Source organism: Chionomys nivalis, chromosome 3 (genome assembly GCF_950005125.1).
Source record: "Chionomys nivalis chromosome 3, mChiNiv1.1, whole genome shotgun sequence".
Lineage (NCBI taxonomy): Eukaryota > Metazoa > Chordata > Mammalia > Rodentia > Cricetidae > Chionomys > Chionomys nivalis.
In genome coordinates, this window is record NC_080088.1 from 123,367,668 (window position 1) to 123,381,436 (window position 13,769).

A 13,769-nucleotide genomic window follows, 5' to 3' on the forward strand; every position below is an offset into this window, starting at 1 on the left:
AGGTCACAGAAGCCTGTGCTTGCTTCCATCACTGAAACACAGTGTGCCAAGTCCCTTCCTTTCTTTTTTTGAGATCAGGTCTCACTGTGTCGCCCTGGAACTAGCTCTATAGATCAGGCTGACAGCAAACTCCCACAGGGATCTGCCCGCCTCTGCCACCACCATTCCAATGCTGGAATTAAAGGTGCAGGTAGTGTCCTTACTGTTCCTGCAGCTTCTCCTTCTTGTCGTTCACTCTCCCTCCTTTTCACGACCATTTCCCAGGCACCTGGTCTGTGTCTGCACACAGAGCAGTACACAGCAGCGCTGAACTGGGACCCAAAGGTCCGGGAGCAGGGAGGTGATGAGGTCAGTGGTAGCACAAAGAGCATCAACCACACATCCTAGAAGCCTCCTCCCAAGGCTCACAAGAGAGAGTGGTGCTTCCTGCTGCTTCCAGCTGCTCCCATAGGCCTCCTTGTCAGGAGGCGGGAAACCTGTGTCACAGCTGTCCTTCAAAGCAGGGAGAGCCAATCAGCGCAGTGGCCGTGCTGGGGCCTCTGCTCTGGCAGCTGCTCCGCTGGTGGGAGGCCTTCCTCCGTGTTCTCTAGAGCGCTCCACACTCTGGGTCTTCACTACCTTACTTCACTGTAACCGCGGTACAGAGGTGGTTGCACAGGGCGCAGTCCTGGGAATTCCCACTTCCTGGGAAACTGAGGTAGCTTGCCGTGCAAGCCCCACCCTTCCACAGCCATGGCATCAGGACGCTCATGCCACTGGGAACTCAGCCAGCGTGGAGGGAGTCCGAGGCCGGCAGAACAGACCCAGACTGCACCATACTGCAAAGTGAAGTCAGAAGCCTGGGGGCCTCTGGGCCCTTGGCACCTTTCCCTCCCTCCCAGGACTCCTGTTCAACCTGCACAGGATAGGTCACAGTGCAAAGGATCTTCCTGGCGCCTAGCGACACAACAGACGTGCACGACCGAGAAAGCCCAGGTACCGCCTGCCACGGGCTCGGAACCGCTGCCTTTTCTTCCAACCACGCCGGTACCCGGTACCCGGTATGCTAACCTGGTAGCTCCAATCTCAAGGTCTATCTGGGCTCCAGTCCCGTCACAAGCCCCGCCCCTCCCTAGCCCCGCCTACCAGGCAAATCTGCCACTTAAGGGTTAATGACTAAGCCAACAGTCCACATTCTGCTCTCCCTGGCCCATCACAGGGGAGACTGAGGAGGTGGTTACCAGTGACTACAGAGCCAAGAGAATGAACAGAAGGGACTACTGTAGCCAGAATAAGGTGCTGAGCTTCTGAGCTCATAGGATCTGGGAGGGGCAAAGTCCTGCACCCAGGAGGGGAGGGGCTATGGAGTCCCAAGGCCAGGGCCGGACCACCAGGGTCACCAGGGGCAGAAGAGTCACCCTTTTCCACTACAAGCATGGAGGTGGGGCTGTTGAACCACCATCACTTCCTGCAAGGAAGAGTGAGCCTGCTTTGACATACCAAGGCCTCTATTACAGGCCTTCCCTGGCCAGGAAGAAGGCTGTATCTGACTTCCGGGTGAGGTGGCCAGAACTGATTCTCCTGGACCAGAAGAAAATGGAGGAACTCCCCCTAATTGGCAAAAGCACCTCTGACAAGCAGGTCCACGAGGCCAGTACCTGCTCCTCAGGGATCAGCATCAGCAACACAGACCTGGAGAGTACTCCCAGTGAGTGCCTGGATTCCAAAGGAGAGGAAGGCCCCCAACCCCTTCCTGCACAGTCTCCATATATGACCATTCTCAACAGCTATCTGAAGCCAGAGTCGATGACCCGGCTGGAGAAGAGGGTGAGGAAGAAGACCCTGGTGGCCATGCAGAAGCTGGAGCAGGAGATGGAAGCAGTTAAGAGACGGCGGTGGGCACTGATGAAGGACATCAAGGAAGTGGCATGCGAACAAACAGAAGACAAGCACTTCCTGGAGTACCTGAAGCAGAGGAAGGAGGAAAGCCAGAGGAAGTACGACTCCCTGTGGAAAGACTACAGACAGCAGTGTCAGGAGATCGAGGTCAGGAGGCAAGAGCTGGTCTGCACCTTCACCTCCCGCACAGCATACCTCCAGAAGAAGCTGCTGCAGGGCAGGAAGCTAGAGCTAGGCTTCAGGAAGAAGCTGGATGCCCTGAGGCCTGTAGCACAGATAAAGAAGAGCCAGGACAGAGAGATCCAGGCCTTAGAGCAGGAGAAAGCCAGCATAGTAGCTGACATCCCCTTGATGGACAGAGAGGCACACTTCCAGTTCCTGAAGGAAAGGGCCGCCCTAGAGAAGCAGGTGGAGAAGCTGAACCTGCTGGAGTCAGGAGAGAACACCACCAGAGAGCTGAGGAAGAAAGCCAAGGCCTTGGAGGCTGTGGCCAAAAAGGCTCACAAGGACTTCTGCCAGGGTGTCAATGCTGAGAACAGGGAACTGCAAACACAGCTCCGGCAGCTGGATAAGGAATTCTGTGAGCTGGAAGCCAGGAGGGAGAAGCTGGAGCAGCGAAAGCAGCGGTGGAAGGAGCAGCAGTGGTACCTGGAGGCCCTGGCCCGGGGGAGGGAGCGCCTACAGCACCAGGAGTACCGACCCCCAAAACCACAGGCTCCACACCCAACCCAGGGCCATCTACTGAGTTCCAGGCCAGGAACCAATCCTAAGTAACGGCTGCCGTGTCCCAGGAAGCAGGCTGGGGCTGATGTTGAGGGTAGCACACAAGGAATGAAGATGCTATCAGGCTAATACACAGGACAGAAGCAGCAAGGGGGATGGAGGACTGAGCTTCTCAGAGGGGCAGGGGGGTCCTGGCCTGGCCTGTCTCTCAGGCTTGGCCCCCTCACTCTAACCCGAAGGGCTGTCCTAACCAAAAGCTTCCCCACATTCGGGAAGCTTGGTTCTTTAGCCCCCATACCTTCCACGACAAGTTCCCTGTTGTAGTATAGACTTGAGTGCTCTAGTGTGGACGTCGTGACGACAGGGTGCATTTGTAATCGGCACCTTCCCCAGCCACCCCATTTCACAGAAGTAGGTTGGTGTCTTAGGGGGGGTGGGTGCAGGGTGTTATCCGGGGAATTGAGTTCTTTGTATCTGTGTCTTGCTGAGGCTGAACCGGTCTGCAGAGCTGTGGGTCGTGATGTGACATGCGGTCCCAGGTTTGGGCCTGTGATCCTGTGAGACAAATATAGCCAGCTCTCTGAGTCCCAGGCACTGCTGCAGGCAAAAAGCCTCAGTATTTCAGTGCAGAATTTTAACTTTTACTGAAATTCACTTAAAGTGCTGAAAATGAATTGCTGAGTGTACCTTTGGGTTATAGATTTAACTTGCATGTGAAATGCTTTGCTCCTAAACAATGTTATTGAAAAAGTAAAAGCCTGCCTGTGATTCTTTCAAAATAAAAGTCTATTTATCGTTACCCAAAACAAAAGCCTACTTGTGATTATTCAAAATAAACCACGAAGGTGAGAGAAGACAGCGGGAAGGAAGGGGGAAGATGGGAGCATGACAGTGAAAGACTTAAGATCAAAGCTTCCATATTAGCTGTCCATAAGACACCCCAGCGGTTTAAGATGGAGTGGTGCCATGGCCAGGAGGTCCAGCAGGTGGCCATGCTAGTGTTTGAAGTTGATGGGACAACCATCCCCTCTGCTATCTCCATCCAATTCCATATGCAGCATTTACTGCTAAGGATGTCATGTGTGGCCCCATGTCAGTGTTTCCACTGGTCAGAACTGAGCAGCAAAGAACCAAAGGGTGATAGCAGGTCACGTGATACCCCAGCACCTCATGAAGACTTAGTCCAGTGGAGGCTTTAGGGAGATTTCAGTCACCAGTTTCCCCGTGCCAGCCTGTCTAACAGCGGCTCTCCATCTGCCTTGCATATGTCTCAGGATGGATTCCTGGATTCTTGCCTCCTCTGTTTCCAAGCACCCAGGGGCCCCAGAGTCCTCATCTGCTGAATCACAGACTTGCCACGTTTTTGGCACAGTACCTGTGGTCAGTGACCTATAGGAAAGTGTCAGTAAAGAGGCTGCCTGCCTGCAGGAACCCCGCGGGAGCTTGCTCCTTGCAGCGTTGGCACAGAATTTATTCAGGACATGCTGGTGAGGCTTGAGTGAGCAAGTGGCTGGGGAGCAGGCCCCTACTTCACAGGAGATCTCTGGCAGTGTGCAGCCTGGCTTCCGCTACCCTTCATTTTGTGATCTACATGCAGAAGCCGTGCAGTCTCCCAGCTGGCATTCCTCCTGGTCCACACCACAGCTCTTAAACATGAGGCGATGCCTCTCACTGCACAAAGCCTGACCTAACGCAGACAGGACACAAGGGAAGAACATAATGCAATCCCCTCAACAACACAGACATAAAAACTCCAAGTCTAGGAAACTAAGGTGAAGAATACAGTGAAAGCCGGCCGTGGTGGTACATGCCTTTAGTTCGAGACCATCCTGGTCTACCGAGTGAATTCCAGGACAGCCAGGGCTGTCACACAGAGAAACCTTGTCTTGTAAAACCAAAATAAATGAAAAAAATAAGTAGCTAGCTCAGGGAGACAGAAGGGCCTTTGAACCCAGGGCCAGGTAACTTATAGTGTGAAAGTGGAGAATGGCACGAAGCAATCCACACAGTCAATACAACCCCATCAAAATCCAAACAACAGTCCTCAGAGAACTCATAAAAATAAAATTTACAAGGAAAAACAGTAACAACAACAACAACAACAACAACAAAAACAAGATCCTGACGAGATGCAATGTGAAATTATACCGCAGAGCCATAGTCAGAAAACCAGCATAGAACCGCCACAGCAGCAGCCCCGGGGTTGGTCACAGAGAACAGAGGGACCACCAACACCAGCACAGCTTCAGCCACCTACGCTTCCACAGAGCTCTCAGAGAAGGCAGCTTCCTTAACCAAAGAACGCATGAGGGCCGGTAAGATGGCTCAGTGGGTAAAGGCACAGCTGCCAAGTGTGACAGTAAGAGTTCAATCCCAGAGATCCACATGGGGAGGAGAGAATCAGCTCCAGCACACTGCTGTCCTCTCACCCACACACAGCCATCAGAGCAGCTGTGCCGACATGCGCACTCTCGGGGACAGGCACACAGATGCAGACAGACAGATACACACACACACACACACAGAGATACACACACAGACACATAGACACACACACTGAATGAATGAATAGCAACATGGGTTGGTAAGATATGTGGTATTATATGTCAATCATCCAATCACTTGGGAGGTGGAAGCAGAAGATCAAGGTTGATATGTGATGTACCCATAATGAAATAATTATATCATGGCATCTGTAGAATGGATAGAAATCAGTATAGTAAGCAAAATAATGGCTTCTGGTAACCCTATTCCTCATACTGGGTTGCCTTGCCCAGCCTTAATACAATGGAAGGAGCTTAGTCTTAACTGCAACTTAATATGCCATGCTTTGTTGATACCCAGAAGCCTGCCCCTTTCTGAACAGAAACACAGGAGGAGTAGAGGGAGGATGGGAGAAGAGGAGGGAGGGGAAACTGTGGTTTGGATGTAAAATAAATACATTTTAGTTAGAAAGATTGGGAAAGATAAACACCACATGTTTTCTATAGAGAACTTAGATTTATATTTTATATTTTTGGGAGGTAGGGGTCAGAGCACAGCTTGCAAGAGTAGGTTCTCTATGCATCTTGAGGAAGCCAGAAAGGGTGTAGACTCCCTGGAACTGGAGTCACAGACGGCTGTGAGTCACCATGTGCTGGGAACTGAACCCAGATGCTCGGGACAGCTTAACCACTGAGCCAGCTCTCCAGGTCCATGAGCCATGAAATCAGGAAGGGGATTATGGAGATCATTAGGAGATAAGAAGACATTTTACAGGATCTCACTATGTGTAGCTCTGGCTGTGCTGGAACTCACAGACATCCACCTGTCTCTACCTCCTGAGTGTTGGGATTAAAGGTGAGGTCACCACACTGGGCCAAGAAGACCCCTTAAGTAGGCTGGAATGAGAGGGCCAGGAAACACAGGTACCACAAGCAGAAGCAGAGAACAACCGAAGTGGCAGCTGTGCATGAAAACGCCAGAGCGTAACCTGCTGCTGCATGTGCTGACCCATCTTCTGCAGCTAAGCCGACCCCACTGCAGCAAGGCTGCCCTCCACAGACACCATGTGCTTCTGTCCTCCAGTGACGGGGCTGACCTGAAGCGCCCATTCCTGCTCATTCCAGGTCCTTGCTCAGCTCAGGTGCATGCCACGTCCTAGTGACTCCCTGGGCCTGCTCTGTGAGCTGCATCTGTGCTGGCCTCCCTTCTGCCGTGTGCTGAGATCGTGCTGTGACACTGCATGTTAAACTCGGTGCCATTACAGAGACGGTGAGCAGGAGGCTACAGAGCCACGGCAGTTCTAAGTCAAGGATACTAAGGCCAGGGCTCGCTTCTCTGGAAGGTGATGCTCAGCTAGAATGTGAGCCTGCCAGTACTCGGTGCCTTAGAACCAATGGGATGAACGAAAGTCACTAGAAATGTGACATCGTCAAGGAACCTGAAAGGAAAGGAGCCCAGGCTGTCCTGTGGTGGGAACTGCAGCACAAGTAATACGAGTACTGCTTCCACCCCTAGCCCACTCAGGACTCCCAGTCACGCCCACAAACTAACTGTGGTTGAAAACAAAACAGCATCCCCAGTCAGAGTTGCTGCGGAAGGGATTGGCTGCGGGAGACACTCCATGCCAAGACTTACACAAAACTAGTTATAGTTTTCCTTAGTTATAATAAGAGATAAAATAGATATAAATATTGTAACTGTAATTCTTGCTTGATAACCATTTTGTTATATGTAATTTTACTATGTTAAAGTTAAAGCCTTTCTTTTTTGTCTAAACAAAAAAAAGAAAAAATGATGGAGGAGTTACTTTCATTTAATAAAGAAACTGCCTTGGCCCATTTATAGGCCAGCCCTTAGGTGGGTGGAGTAAACAGAACAAAATGCTGGGAGAAAGAAGCCGAGTCAGTGAGTCGCCATGATTCTCCCACTCCAGACAGACGCAGGTTAAGATCTTTCCTGGTAAGCCAGCTCATGGTGCTACATAGAATATTAGAAATGGGTTAGATCAATATGTAAGAGCTAGCCAATAAGAGGCTAAAACTAATGGGCTAGGCAGTGTTCAAAAGAATACAGTTTCCGTATAATTATTTCGGGGATTAAGCTAGCCATGCAGGCGGCTGGGTGCCGGGGACGCAGCCCTGCTGCTCATATTACAACAATGTGGGACTTGATAATCTTCACGCAGACCCAGACCCATGCTCAGTCACCTGACAAAGGTGCTTAGGAATCTCAGCAATGGCAAAGGAAAGCTGGGTAATGGATGAGGAAAAATTACCATTGATGTCCACTCACACCACCCACAGCCAGAAAACCGGTGGGATTATAAACACATATTTAGAAACAAAAACAATCAGACTGTTTTTTAAAATTGGTGACCAAAATAGTAGGCAATAGTTTCTCGGACTGCAGAAGGCCACAGCAACGGAAGATAACACTGACTAGATCCCATCAAAACAGAGAAGAGAACAGCTCACCAAGGAAAAGTAACAGGCCCGCTACAAACAGGGTTTCCATATACATGCACACATGCATACACATGTACACACATACACCAGATATGTACAAATATAAATAAGTAAAAAATAATACTAAGAAATCTGCCACACCCAGAGCAGGGAATATCTGGGGTGTTCTGGAGAGGGCTCTGGTGCTTGACATTGTGAGGCCCCGGCAGAGTCTCCCCTTCCATCGCAGCAGCTGGAGAGCAGCTGGAGTCCCAGGAAGGACACAAGCCGTTGTCACTGCAGACTCCAACACCAGCTCCATGTCCTCAGACTTAGCTTACCCACAGGTAGTCCCCATCCACTCTGACGGCAAACTTGAGCTTCCGCAGACGGATGAGTGTGGGCGGGGTACCAGAAAGGTCCCACAGGCAGCGCACAACTCCGGCAAGCTGGCCACAGAGCAGTTCCTGTTGGTCCAGTAGGGTCTGTGGGAGAAGCAGACAACATCTGACCTGATTGCTCTGCACAGATGAGCACCTGCTCCCCATTTTTCCAGGCTGAGAATAGTTTTTATATTTTTTAATTTTTTGTAATGATTATTATATGCGTTTCTGTGTGTGCTCATGTGGGAGTTGGACACATGCACCAAAGCCCTGTGTGGAGACCAGAGGACCATTTCGGCAACATTTTCTCTTCCACTATGGGTTCCAGAGGTTTATGTTTTGACCTGCTAAAGCCATCTGGCCAGTTGTGCGTGTGTATTTTGGGTTTTGTTGTTGTTGTTAAGATAGTGTCATATTTTGTAGCCCTGACTGCACTGGAACTGGATCATAAGAACCAGCAACAGCCTATAATCCCACTGACAAAAGAATCCAATGTTCTAGGGCAGGGACTGGAGAGGTGACTCATCAGCTCAGAATATTGGTTGTTCCTCCAAGGACTGGAATTTGATTCCCAGTAACCACATGGTGGCTCACAACCATCTGTAACCATCCAGTTCCAGGGGATGTGACACCCTCCTCTGCCCTCCGTGGGCACCAGGCACATATATACATGTAGACAAAACACTCAAATGCATAAAATAAATGTAAAAAGAAAAGAGTCAAGAGCAGCCTGGGTCATAGGGCAAGATACTATCTCCAACACTCCCCACCACACAAAAGAGCCTGCAAAGGGGAGTGCACTGTGGAGTTCTGGTGACTCTCGAGTGGGGCCTTCATAAAGGCACTGATGGCTGCTAGGGTAACGGGCTGTTAAGAGAACCCCACAGTGAACACAGACAGAAAATCAGGGCTTCACCACATGGGTGGCTGCACACATGCCCTGAACCACGGCACAGCCACACAGGACAGGACGTAACAGGAAGTGCTCCTGCCATCCATACTGACATCCTGCCTCACAGAGCGTACCATGAACCTCGTCAGGGATCTAGAGCGGAAAGTGGAAGGAAATCAGTTGACAGATGTCACTGATGTCACCATGAGAAGGTGGTCATCCCAACCCAGAGCATGGCCTTTTACATGGCAGCTCAGCAATGTGAGGAACAAGAATACAGGATGGCTGGCACGTGCGGACTAATATTAAAAATGGAACTGAGCACAGACTAAGCAAGCAGGCTACGGGTGTTGTTAGGGTTCTGGTAAGGGGGATGGGGGAGGAAAGGAGAGAGAGAGAGAGGCAGGTAGGGTCAGTCACCAGAGTAATGTCAAAGAAACAGCAACAATTAGGGTCTAGCTGCAGCACCTAGTGACACTAGAGAAGTGTTGTCATGCATGGTCACCCCATCAGGTATGATCATGACACAATACACACGTGACCTGACACTGATGGGCAGGATGAAACAATGTCTAGAACTTTCTCGAAACTTCCCTGGGGAGAAAGTAAGAGAGCTGTTGGAGCACATAAACTCTGCAGAGTTCACAGCTGCCGACACTAGGATGGCGCCTAAGACTTTGCAATAGTCTCTACTTTTCGGTTTCAATAAAAGCTTCTGGAGGAGACAGACAAAACCTCCTGCTCTGCGCCGGGCTGTGGTGCACGCCTTTAATCCCAGCACTCGGGAGGCAGAGGCAGGTGGATCTCTGTGAGTTTCGAGGCCAGCCTGGTCTGCAGGAGCTAGTTCCAGGACAGACTCCAAAGCTACAGAAAAACCCTGTCTTGAAAAACAAAACAAAACAAAAAAACCCTACCGCTCCAACAGAGCTAGGAAAGGGGAGGGCTGAACTGCTTGGGAATTAAGATCAAGACAAGAGTCTGCCTGGTGGCATGGGTCTGTCAGCCCAGCAGCAACAGAGGCCGAGAACTCAGTGAGAACCTGCCTTGAAACTCAAAAGATAAACAGATAGAAAGAGGGCTGGAGAGAGCAGAGCATGCACAGGGCCCTGAATTTCATACCCAACATGTCTTAAAAGAGGCCACATGTATGGATGGTCCTGCTTACCTGGGAGGGGTAGAAGTAGCAGATGCCAGCTCTGGTAGGGTCTCCTTCCCCCTTTACCTTGGAACCATCATACAGAAAAAAGTAGTTCCACCTGGTAAGAGAACAGAACGGAGCCATGGGTCTCTGCTGGTGACAATGCTAAATTCATGACACTTCCTCTCTTGTCTCTGGCTCTGCGAAGGCTGGATGCTAAGCTGCCAGGAAGAGCCCAGCAGCCACAAGCAGATAAACCCACTGCAAGTGCAACACAGGCAGACTAAAGATCTGCCTGGACCCAGCTATCAGCCTATCTGCAAGAGGAAGCAGTCATCCCTGCAGGGGACCAGATCACCCACTGCAAACTGCTGTGTGAAACCCTTACCCCCAACTGCACCCCAAGCTGCGCCCCCAGCTGCACATGCTGCCATGCTTTCTTGCTGTCTCTCTAGGTCTTCACTGCACTTCTCCTGAGCCTGCTGGTGGAAAGCAGCCCTTTCCTGAGAACTCAGATTCATTTAACAGATGTGCACAGAGGGTCTGCAGCAGACAAGCCCTTTTATAATGTGTACGGAGGACCTGCAGCAGACACGCCCTTCTATAGTGTGTACGGAGGGCCTGCAGCAGACACGCCCTTCTATAATGTGTACGGAGGGCCTGCAGCAGACATGCCCTTCTATAGTGTGTACGGAGGGCCTGCAGCAGACATGCCCTTCTATAATGTGTACGGAGGGCCTGCAGCAGACATGCCCTTCTATAGTGTGTACGGAGGGCCTCAGCAGACATTCCCATCTCTAATGGGAAACAGTAGCCTCTGAAAGTTGACAGAAAAACACCGAACTGCTCTCTGGTCTCAAAACCTTGCCAGCAGCTCAATCTTGCTTCCTCCCCACCCTTCCAGATTCCTCGGCGTAAAGGAATCTTTCTTCAGAATTTCTAGTACCTTCTGCACTTTTCTAAAGACTTCCACCCAACCCGGACAGGTCACACTCTGTAGCCTAGAATGTCCTCAAACTCCAGAGCCTCCTGCCTTTACCTCCCTCCCAAGTTCTGGGACTACAGGCTCAGCCAGGACTGAAGTTGACATCACCTGATTGCACAAGGTGAGCTAGGCAGAGACAGGCCTTCAATTTTACTTCTTAGATTCAGAAAGCACACCGACCAGGCCAGAAGAGCCCATCAAGGGGACACAACGCTGTCACTGGAGCTGTTTGCAGAGGACTCCTGGCCCTCCCCTGGATCTCCCACTTCCCCTTTCTCATGACAGACACCTGTCCCAGCATCATCCATTTTCTCGAGCTACAGGACTCAAGGTGCGACTGGCTAGCCGCAGGTTAGACGGTGACCAAACGCCCTTGTGAACTTCCAGAGCCCACCATGGACCACCCATTCACCCCACATCCTCGCCACACTCTGAAATCGGCCCTGCTCCTCTAGGTTCACTGTAGCTCAGGCATCATCTGGAAGGGATCCACACGTCCTCGGTTGCTAGGTCTGCTGAGTCTTGTTTAGCCACACCTTACACTGTCACCTCAGGAACATTTGCTGACCCAGGTTATGAGAAAGGATGAAGCTACGGAGGGCACACGAGGGAAACATGTCAGGCAGACATTGTGCAACAGCCTTAGGAGCCAGACTGGCTAAACCTCAACTGTAACCATCCTGCCTCTCCAGACACAGCCACACCCAGGGGATCAGACCGGCTGCGCCATCACAGTCATCTACCCACAATGCCTGAGGTGCGGTCTGAGAGGTGTTCTGGGTTACGCTTGTCCCTGCTGTACTAGGAATGGGACCCAGGCCTCTCAGACGCTAGGTGAACACGCTACCACTGGGCTATATCCTCAACCAAAAACTTGTAAGCTCCCAGCACATCAGCTCTGGAGAAAAATGGTTTCCACATTTAATGAGGTTTTTCTAAGCAGAACAGCAAAGCAGCTGGCCCAAGCTTCCAGTTCACTCAAACGACCACAGAAACACCTCTAGGCAGGCCTTGACACTCACCACGAGGCTGACTTTGTCTCTGGAGGGGTGGGGGTGGCCATTTACTCTCCAGCTGGCCTCATCCTTCTCATCTGGTATTCCTCCGAGAACTTCTCCATGCACACTGGCGTCCCCGTCCAGTGACTCCAGGTGTGGTCCCGTCAAGAAGTTTCTGCCACTTGCTTACGCTCCATTCAATATGAAAATGCAACTTCCCTTTGGAGCAGTTTCATTTCCAGAAGTATCTCCGCATCTCTGAGAAGTTCAGGGGGAAACAGACTGAAGATGAACTAAATCTATTCACCAAGTCGGATCCGTAGTCTGGTTTCAGGAGTATCCATGTGGCTGTCTGCACTGGAACCTCTTCCACCTCCTCTCGGGGAGGACCACGGGAGAGAGAAGCATGTCAGATGGGCACAGCTGACAGGATCTCTAACTATGAAAAGCTGAAAGCCATCCAGTGAATTCCTTCAAACAGTTCATACACCAGTGCCTCAGCTCTGAGGAAACACAAAGAAACAATTCTTTCAGAAACCAAAGAACATGCATGTGACCCACATGGTTCAATGAACAGTTGATTTCAAAACAGCTTTCAAAACTATATTTCAAAATAAAATTTAAAAAAAAAGGCTGGGTAGCAGAGACTTCAAAGCCCCCTCATTTTTCAGCAGAAAACACTGTCAGCCTTGCAAAAGGAAAATTAAATAACAAGTGTGAAGATTCTGGGTGTTAAAGTGCCACACAAATCAAACAACTGCCGACGTGATAATAGAACCTAAATTAAGGAACTGGCATTCGAAAGCCTAATCTGAATGTGTGCAGCTTTTCAGAGTGCAAGAAGACTTTCAGAGTGCCCTTCAATTCAAACTCGCCCTGGGAGAAGACAACTCAGTATACCGCAGAATACCCAGTCAGAACGGAGCCTAGCCTCACTTACTCTAATCCTTGGCTCCTCTGAGGGAACTGTCCAGAAAAAGGTGGTTCACGGCATTAAAATTACAAAACCTCCTGACAGTAATATTCCACTGTCGGGATAGCACACCAGGAGGAAACACAAAAATGGTTTAATCCACTTGACAACCCTTCACTGATTTTCATCTAAGATCCTATTCCCACTTCTCCGGTTAATTCCCTCAGGGACACGGTCTCCATAGCTAGCCACAATTCTGCCATCTGTGGAAACACAGACAGTGTCTTAAAGTATCTTTAGGGAAGGAGACAGGGAGGTAAAGGCAGGCAGATCGCTGAGTTCCAGGCCAGCCATGGACCCTGACTTAAAAGCAAGAAAAGTCCCTCAGGAAAAAGGAAGTGCCTGAGGGAGATCCCCTATGAACCTGAGGAAGGCCTAAAAACCTGTCATCTCAGTTACAGAAACCTGGCTCCAGAGACTGCACAGGGCATCTGTGCCGGGGCATCTCAGGTCTTGAACCCACTCCTCCCTTTCCCAAAAGCCTGGTCGGAGGACCAAGCAGCTAGTTCTCAAAGGTCCAGAAGAGGTCAGTGATCATCTTGTGGCGAGTGACCTGAAAAGGTCCTGGAAGCCTGGGAGGTGACAGCATAAGGATGGTCCAGGCGCGCGTCGAGAGGGAGGCGTGGGAAGTGGCCCCCAAGCGTCAGGAGCCGGGCTGAGGGTCAAGGGAGCCAGGAAGAGGCGGCCCGAACGCTCGGGTCTCACGCCCGCCCACCCACGCGACCGCCGGGAGCCCGGGCTCCGATCGGCCTGCGCGACAGCACCCCAGCACCCAATACCTACGCTCAGCAGCCCCACGATCACGCGCAGTCCCACCTCCCGCCTCTAGAGGCTCGGCGATGACGTACGAGTGTGACGCGACGCCTTTGGC

The 13,769-nt window shown here is 51.0% G+C and overlaps 2 protein-coding genes across 5 annotated transcripts in view; one reads left to right on the forward strand and one right to left on the reverse strand.

The window, feature by feature from the left end:
- Hps4 (HPS4 biogenesis of lysosomal organelles complex 3 subunit 2) overlaps positions 1-13,754 on the reverse strand; it is a 33,007-nt gene extending 19,253 nt beyond the window's left edge. The window contains exons 1-4 of one of the 4 annotated variants that reach the window (XM_057764094.1): positions 13,682-13,754; positions 11,950-12,428; positions 9,970-10,060; positions 7,871-8,014 (exon numbers count right to left, since the gene is read on the reverse strand). In XM_057764094.1, coding sequence (XP_057620077.1) covers positions 7,871-8,014; positions 9,970-10,060; positions 11,950-11,990 — 276 coding nt within the window. In that variant the 5' untranslated portion in view covers positions 11,991-12,428; positions 13,682-13,754. The other 3 variants (XM_057764096.1, XM_057764093.1, XM_057764095.1) reach the window with 3 other exon arrangements.
- Positions 1,182-2,730, forward strand: LOC130870840 (coiled-coil domain-containing protein 121-like). The gene is given in 1 exon segment (XM_057763725.1): positions 1,182-2,730. A coding segment is annotated over 1 exon segment (1,389 nt). The 5' UTR covers positions 1,182-1,341.
- Positions 13,755-13,769: the final 15 nt, after the last annotated feature.